The sequence below is a fragment of the Bos indicus x Bos taurus genome, chromosome 7, assembly GCF_003369695.1.
Source record: "Bos indicus x Bos taurus breed Angus x Brahman F1 hybrid chromosome 7, Bos_hybrid_MaternalHap_v2.0, whole genome shotgun sequence".
NCBI classification, from domain to species: domain Eukaryota; kingdom Metazoa; phylum Chordata; class Mammalia; order Artiodactyla; family Bovidae; genus Bos; species Bos indicus x Bos taurus.
Window position 1 is genome coordinate 38,862,889 of NC_040082.1, and position 8,778 is coordinate 38,871,666.

Here is an 8,778-nt window from a genome sequence, read left to right on the forward strand (position 1 = left end):
CCAGGGGGCAGTTCCTATGCCCTGTGTGGGGATGCAGTGATGAGCAAAAGCAGACGGGCCCTCCCTCGCGAAGCTTAAACTCCACAGTAGGGGACACATAGGGACACGTAGTGACCTGAAACTTACCGTCTGCAGTGTTGACCGCCAAGTGGGGGCAGTGCAGAGGGTCTGCATGAACAGTTAGGTTAGTCTTGAGGGTTGCCGGGCTTTTGTGGGAAGCAGATCCAAACTGAGATCTGGAGCCTGGGTTTAGTCGGAGATCAGCTGAGGCAGTGAGCACAAGCCAGGAGAGGCCAGCAGCACATGGGTCGCATCCCACTCAGCAAGGCAGGTGACTGGCACTGCGGCCTCTGGCCTCCCAAGTCTCACCCAGTCCTTTCCTTTCAGAGCTTATGACAACGTCCTCAAGGATGCCGTTGCTGTCAAGAGCCAGGCCTTGGCAATGGTGCCCGGCTCACCCACCCAGGTGCTGTTCCAGCCACCCGCCTACCCGGGCCTCAGCCAGCCGTCAGCGACGGCGCTGGCCCAATTCCAGAACCCCGTGCAGGACCTGTGCTTGGCCTATCGGGACTCGCTGCAAGCCCACCACCGCTCGGGGACCCTGCTCTCAGGGGGCACCAGCTCATCCCTCCACACCCTGTACCCCACCCTCCAGCCCCTGGACGTGTGTCCTGTGCCGCTGCCCGCGTCCTTCAGCATGCAGATGGCGATTGCAACCGAGCCCAGGCACTGCCTCGCCGCCACCTATGGGAGCAGTTACTTCAGTGGGGGTCATGCATTCCCCGCAGGCTGTTTTGATAGATAGGGCACCTTTAGCCACACAGGGAGGCCTTGGAGACCCGGGCAGAGGAAGAAGATGCTCACCAGGGGATCCTAGCCCAGCGAGACACCTGGGAGGGGCCATCCCCACAGAGAGCCTCAGGGCCCTTGAACAGAGCGGGTCTGTGGTCTTTTTAAATAAAACTGACCCGGAGCAAAACAGGCAATGACATACCTCACCCGAGAGCATTCCTCTAGAAAAATGTCTTCCACTTGTGGCTAGGGTGCAGGAGGGTGGCTCGGTGGCCACCCTCTGGAGAGGGGCCCAGCGGGTCGAGGAAGACTTGGGAAGAGGCCAGGAGGCTGCAGACTGGATGCAGACCTACAGTCCACGAGCACCTCCATGTTTTAGCATCGAAGACACCTTTATTCTTTGCTGATGGCAGCTACACCATTGGAAAGGGCGTGGCCTGACGTGCTCTCAGGAACCCCAGTAGGTGCCATCTGGCTCCATCCGCAGGGGCCTGGGTGTGCGTCTGCCTCCCGAGACACAGTGAGCAGCTGTCTTGATTTATTGTGGAGCCTAAAACCTTCTCCAGCCTTTTAGATGTTTCACGTGTTGCTGCTTCCCGAAGTGACCTAGCTTTCTGTTCAGTAAGATGTCTTGTTTACATGCTATATCAGGGATTTTGTGATACTTGAAAATTCCTTAGGAGAAAAACATTGGTGATTGCTACACTGCCTGTCCCATGCGTGGGCTGTAGGTTTTAACCCCGCTTGGGATGGACCCCTGGTTAACCACAGAGCTCCCTTTTGCAAAAGTGTATGGTTGGGGAGAACCACTTTCCAAGCTCTCGGTTCCAGAAGATGCCACATCTTGGATGCTCTGTTCATCTGTAGAAGTTCGATAACCACCCAGAGAAAAAAGACTGTTGAAAAGTAGACAAAGATTTAACACCAGCAACCCCCACCTCCCTCCCTCCACCGCATGCTTCTAGTGCATGAGGTTTAACCCAGCCTTGGCCTTGCATTTGGCTCAGAGCAAAGGATCATAATGTGGAATGTACGCCTGACGCCAGCTGGATTTGGGGGCATGTGGGGTCTGTGACACCACTGACAGCCAGCAATGGGTTGGATCAAAAGCCAGTATTTGGGTCTCTGCAGTGAGAGGGCTCTCAGGAAGACTCTTGGAACCATGTGCAATATGTTTTTATTCTGACTCACGGCTTGTGCTCAGTGTATTTTATTTTTTGATTGGTTTGGGGTCAGTGGTCACATTGTTCATCCCCCAGGACCGGGAGGTGCAAAGAACCATGGAAGCGTATTTTGGTTTGTTTCTTAAAGAAGAACCCATTTTAATTTTCTTGACTTGGTTGCCAGTCTAGGAGACTGGCAGAGAGACTGCGGGAAGTCAGATCTGAAGGTGGTTTTCGGAGCTGATGGGAGCCTCAGCACGGAAGCTGAGTGAAAGAAGAGCCTGGACGCCGGCACGGAGGGGTCACGTTGTCACACTAGCATAGGAAAGTGCACGTTCGTTTGTTTTCTCTTTTTCCTTGCCAGCCTCCTTCTATTTATGTGCAACTGGTTTGGATTCCGAGTTATTGTGTTTGTCTTTTCTGGGTCTGGCCGTTTGTGAGGGTCTTCCCCCAAATAGAGCCTCACAGCCAGCCCAGCCCAGAGAAAGAGTGGTCCTGCAATAAATACATCACCTGTTTGTGGCCTCTCTGGGTTCTCTTCCTGGCCTTCTCTCCGCTAGCCCTCTCTTCTCTCTTCCTCGTCAGCCCCAGGGATCCACACGGGTACCCAGAGGTTGTCAGGGACAAGTGGGTGACTGCATGATGAGCTCCTGCCCTCTGAGCTGGAGCTACGCCTCCCTGGGGCCTGGGCTGGGCTGCAAGAGTCAGCCCAGCACCACCACCGAATTAGGCAGGGCTCTCCAGAAAAACAGAGCTAATTGAGAGTGATTTATTCTAAGAGAATTGGCCAAACATTGTGAATGCTTGCATTAGGATCAGAGCTAAGGTTCCACTTCCTCATGCCCTCTAGGTTCAAAATTCATCTCTCCAAAAGCCATCTGTTCTGTCATCTGAACACTCCTCTCTACTAACCCCTTAATCAGTGATTCTCAGCAGGGCTCATTTTTGCCCTCCAGGGGATTTTGGCAACGTCTGGAGATATTTTTGGTGGTCACAGTTGGGAGAGGGGCGTGGTTGGCATTTAGCAGGTAGAATCCAGGATGCTGTTAAACATCCTGCAGCGCACAGGACGGTCCCCACAGTGAAAAACAGCCTGGCCCAAAACGACAACGGTGCCGTGGTTGAAAAACCTCAAGCCACGGAACACCTTCCAGTGAGGTCTCTATCACCCCCCAGGTCCCTTTCATTACCCCTTTCATTTCCATCGTAGCTGTTAAATCACCTGGAATCATCTTGTCCGTTCACTGAGTTTGATGGCTGTGCCCTAAACCACCTCCAGCGCATAGAATGTATAGATACTTGTAGATAGTAGTGCTCATCACCCAACTGGCGTTTATTATTTGCTGCGTAAAGCACTGTGCTAAGGAATTCGTTCATATTATTTCCTATAATCCTACTAATAAGCCTCCAAAGTAGGAACTATTACCAGCTGTTATCTTACAGACCAGAAAAAGGGCACAGAGGGGTTCTTTGCCTAAGGTCAGGTGAAGGAAGGAGCCATAATTCAAACTCAGGCAGCCAGGAGCTGCCCTGCTACCCTGAGGTGCCTCAGGGGTTTTGGATGAGTACAAGGCTCCCACCGGCCATCCCGCTCACCTGCTGGAAAAGACATAACAGAGTAATGGATATGGGTTTGTAAAAGGGTTGCCAGGCATTCGTGCTCCTGATTGACAGGGTCCCAAGGGGTTCTTAGAGCATGCTCAGTAGCAGACAGAAATGGTTTTGCACAGCTGCCGCAGGCTAATATGATTTACAGCTCCATCTGCCTGCCTCCAACAGGCTCTGACCTAGGAGGGGATCCCCCAGCCTCATCTGTGAAGGTGAAGATCTGAGATCCTGCTTGGGGCATTCCTCAAGCATCCCCTGGGAGGGACCGTACCTCTGGGCTGGCTCTGGCAATAGCTGGCACTGAGTTCCAGTGAAAGACTCTTAGCAGCCTTATTAATCTCATTCTCTGTTCCTCAGGGAAGCCGCTTGTGGCAAATTTCAGCAGAAAGGCCATAGCCTTTAGGAGGAGTGTCAAATCCAAAGGCCCATCAGGACCAGGCAGGTAACATAGTGAGTAGATCAGCTGGATGACTGAGACAGTGTGAGATGGTGGGCACTATTGAAGCCTGTGTTCCCCTGTAAGGGATACGGCTAGCTTCTGTTCAGCACTAACTGACTACAGCCTTTCAGGGATGTAAGCTGTATGTTGCCACAACTTCAGGTTTTCAGAGAATCTGAAAGTCTACACTTACTATGATATGCTATGCTAAGTCACTTCAATCGTGTCCGACTCTGTGCAACCTCATAGACAGCAGCCCACCAGGCTCCCCCATCCCTGGAATTCTCCAGGCAAGAACACTGGAGTAGGTTGCCATTTCCTTCTCCAGTGCAGGAAAGTGAAAGTCAAGTTGCTTAGTCATGTCCAACTCTTAGCGACCCCATGGATTACAGCCTAACAGGCTCCTCCGTCCATGGGATTTTCCAAGCAAGAGTACTAGAGTGGGGTGCCATTGCCTTCTCCGTCACTTTCTAGGAAGTCTAATTATTTGTAATTTTAAAAACTACCAAAAAATTGTAATGCAATAGAAGACTAATGAAACACATTGTCGGTTAGGAAGATTCTTAGCCTGGAAACTTGCAACTTCTGGTATGTAGACAAAAGCATTGGACCTAAGAGGTGGAAGATCTGAGTTTGCCTGCCTTTAGCTAGGTGACCTTGAGAAGAGCTTCCTCTCGCCTCTGAACTTCTGTCTCGTCATCTATAAAGGTGGAAACGTTGTCAGGCTGGACTGCATTTTAGATTTATGATAAGAAAGCATGGAATATATGGAATCATTATCCAACAGTGCGTCCTTTGAGGACTCAAAAGTGGACCACTCCTTTCTGAGGGGTGGTACTCAGATGAGCCCCAGAGCTTCACCTCCCTCCAGCCCAGCTCTGACTTTTAAGGGAGAGGAACTTAAGTGGTCAGCCTTCTGCTGGCCCATCTCCAACAAGTGTTTCAGGTTCTGCCTTTGCCAGAGCCACAGCAGACAGCATATACTAGAAGTCAGAACTTCTGCTACCCCCTGGCTGTGTAGACATGGGCAGGTCAGTCCCCTTTTCTGGGTCTGTTTTTTCATCTGCAAAATGGGAGAATTGGACTGGAATGGTTTGCAAGGTCACACCTGGCTGGACAGCACTTCGGAAGAATTACAGCTGTCTGGTCTTCATACCTAAAGTGTCCCATTCAGTAGGTCTGCGTTTGGGCCTGGGCTGCCCTTTTAATATGGCCCCAAGGAAATGTGTGTGCATATCTGGATTTGGTGTCCTTGTTCTAGAAGCTCTGACCCACTGTATGCCCATTCCACCAGTCAAACCACCCGTAACGATCCTGTTCAGTGAGCATTTACTGTGTTCCAGGCCCTGTACATGACAGTTTCCTCATGCTCTCTTACCCCCTGCTCCTCTTTTGTCCTCTCAACATCATGCCCTAGCATTATTTACTATCACAATTTTCCAGATGATACTGAGGTTCAGAGAGGCCCAAGGTCTCACACCACGTGGCCTCTGAGTTGCCCCCCAACCCCCCAGAGAACACATCCAACCCACCCCAAGGCCCAATCACTCCGGATTTCACTGGTCAACCACCTGTCCCGCCTCCAGCATACATGCACACCCAGGGGTCCCTGGGACCACAGGTGCGCGGTGGAGCGCCACCTAGTGGTGGTCTTTAAGGATACTTTGGAAGCTCCTGTTAACACCAAGGTGGAAGGGAAGTGATGGATAGCGACGATTCCCAAGCGTCAGGGTAAAGGAGCACCTTGGACCGTGCAGCAGAATGGTGATGCGCGTCTAACTCTCCAGAGGCCACTGGCATGGATTTTTACTCCTGAAACGCCTCTACAACCCAAGAAGGGAAGGCCTTATTAGCTGTTTTACACATGGACAAGACAAGACCCTGAGAAGCACTGCAGCACGCCCACATGTCTTACACGAGAGTGGAGGGGGCACTCCTAGCACTTCCATCACACTGGCTTGAGAACGATGGTGCTGATGATGGAGGTGATGGTGGTCCTAGTCGCAGTGGCTAGTTAATTCGTAGCATGACAACTCTTATTAGGTAAGTGCAGTTTTTATCCCCACCGACAGTTGAGGAATCTGAGGCTCAGAGAAATGGATGAACTTACCCCAAGGTGACACAGCTTCTAGGTGGCAGAAGAGATTTGAACCCTGGCAATGTGACCCTGGCAGTGTTAAGCGTCAGAGCTCTTAACCTCTGTCCGTTCTGGTTAAGGAAACTTCTTTCCCAAGATGCAGGTAAAATGGATACCTCACCCCATCTCACCGTACTCCACTTACTCCCATAAACTGGAATTAAAAACTGAAGCCTCCATCAGCCAGTGATGCCCAGCCCCACATTTCTCTCAAGAGACTTGCTCAGCTATGTGACCTTAGATAAATCTCTTCACCTCTCTGAGCCTTGGTTTTCATATCTGAAATACAGAATTTAGTTGAGCTCTGAGGTTCTTCTGTTCTCTGAGTCTGTGACTCTGTAACACTGGCTGCAGTGTTTGAATTTGTTCTTGAGTCCGTTGCCAAAGCAAAAACAGTCTCTCTCCTCCCAGCTCTTCCTTTCTTTTCTACTCTTTCTCTTATCCCTTCTCTCTCTCTCAGTTTTCCACCTAGTTGTATTTAACTCTGTTATTTAGAAACTTATTATCCAAGCTCATTATGAGTAATTATTCAGTCTGAACAGAAAACAGGAACACTGCTAGTTTAATTTAATGCTTATCTAGTTCACTTAATTAGCAATAAGTCTTGGCAAAATGCTGGAATTCACAGGGTCCTAACTTGGTGGGTGGGTAGGGGAGGCTGAGTGCTGTTCTTGGAAAGAAACAAGTTTCAGGGCACGATGTGGGAGGAGGCAAGGACTGCGCTGCCAGTGAGCTGGGCTGTGCCATCTGTCCAGGCTGAGGCAGGTTCCTGAGAGTGGAAGACTAGATTACACAGGCTGCCAGTACCTGAGGTCAGGTAGCATAGCACTTATTAAGCACCTGTTGTATGCCAGACTCTCTAGTAACCACTAATCTGTTTCTGTATCTATGAGTTTGTTTTATTTTGAAGTCATGTGGACCACCAGAAAAGTCTTTCTCCCTCTGACTTATTTAATATAGTATCTTCAGGCTTTAGGGCTTCCCTTGTGGCTCAGCTGGTAAAGAATCTACCTGCAATGCGGGAAACCTGGGTTGGGAAGATCCCCTGGAAAAGGGAAGGGCTACCCACTCCAGTGTTCTGGCCTGGAGAATTCCATGGACTGTATAGTCCATGGGGTCGCAAAGAGTGGGACACGACTGAGCCACTTCCACTTCACTTCAGGCTCCATCCATGTTGTTGCAAATGGCAGGATTTAATTCTTTTTTATGGCCGAATAGTATTCGTGTGTGTGTGTGTGAGAAACATCTTTATCCATTCATCCACTGATGGACACTTAGATAATTCAATTCTTAAAGAGGGTGCGTTCTTCTCTTGTCATGGAGTCCTGCAGGCATTTTAATGAGGGAAGGAGAGAGTTTCCTGTTTGGTGCTACTGGCTATTGTGCGGCTCTTTCCCTTTTCACAAAGGGAGGCCTAAGGCTCACAGCTTTGACAACAGAATCCAGCTCAAAGTCAATATTGTTCAGCTTTGACTTGTTAAAATAGTTTTAATCTATTTATGGAAAATGATGATGGCTTTCCATGTATGAAAGTGATATAAAGTTTCCTTTGTAGTAAAAACAAATGAATTGTATGGAGAAAAGTATGGGTAAAAAGAAGTCAGGGTGAAGCACTTTTCACCCTGACGTGTGGGTAGTCCACTGATGAAGACTCCACACTTCCACTGCAGGGGGCACAGGTTTGACCCCCAGAGCTAAAGATCCTGTGTGCAGTGTGGCATAGCCAATTAAAAAACAAAAGAGAGAAGAACTCAGGGTGGTACCGAGGAAAGAAGAATGAAAAAATCCCATTCAAGGTTAGGGATGATCTGTCCAAGGGACAGGCAGACCCCCCTCCTCCTCTCCCATGCCTCTCCCATGCCCGCGATCAGGCAGGGACACTTGCTCAGGCCAGGTGCGGCCTTGGCATCTTCCCTGATGCAGGGATCCAGGCACCTACCGGGGGCTCAGAGTGACCTTTCTGATCACCTTTCCCATCCCACTGCAGCCTCTCCAAGTTTCTCCCTGGCCCCCCATCCAAGCCCGCTAGTTCAATCCATGACGTTTCAGTTCCTGCCTGGTACACACATAACCCCTTTGTCATCTCATAGACTCCCATTTCTCCTCAGTTCCTCATTGGTCCTCCTGGCCCTCTCATACCAGTGGGTAGGCTGAGGCCCAGAGGAAGGACTCCGCAGTGAATAAGCAGAGACCGCAGCCACGCTGAAGCACCGCTCCTGGCTGCCGCGTCCATCCCAGTGTCTGCGCAGCCTTGGCGCCCAGCAGCGGCGAGTCCTGCCCCTGCTTCTGATGCACTTTCTTGTGGCCCATCTGAGAGTCAGTGTGTCACCCTCCCAGGGGACATGTGTCTCGAGAAAGAGTGATCTCTCCACCCTGAGTGTGGATGGCAGGTAGGGGCAGGGACCACAGAGATGTGCCCACCACACCTCTCGAGCACCGCTTGTGCCCTCTCTCTGGGGCCAGGGGTCTTACGTCCATACGTGTCCACACCCCAAGTCTCTGTGGTGACATGGGACCCACAGGGACCTCAGGGCCAAGGTGTGGCCTGCACAGCCATCTGCAGGGGTTTCCCATCTCCACCAGCCAGAACTGCCCCAAGACACTAGAGAACAAAGAGAGGTTCTGGAACGAGCAGAAAG

The 8,778-nt window shown here is 50.8% G+C and overlaps 1 protein-coding gene across 2 annotated transcripts in view; it reads left to right on the forward strand.

Moving 5' to 3' along the window:
* Positions 1 to 2,478, forward strand: part of CCNJL (cyclin J like) — a 63,724-nt gene extending 61,246 nt beyond the window's left edge. For both annotated transcript variants that reach the window (XM_027545780.1, XM_027545779.1), the window contains exon 6: positions 388 to 2,478. In XM_027545780.1, coding sequence (XP_027401581.1) covers positions 388 to 805 — 418 coding nt within the window. In that variant the 3' untranslated portion in view covers positions 806 to 2,478. The remainder of the gene's footprint in view (positions 1 to 387) is intronic.
* The last annotated feature ends 6,300 nt before the right edge of the window (positions 2,479 to 8,778 follow it).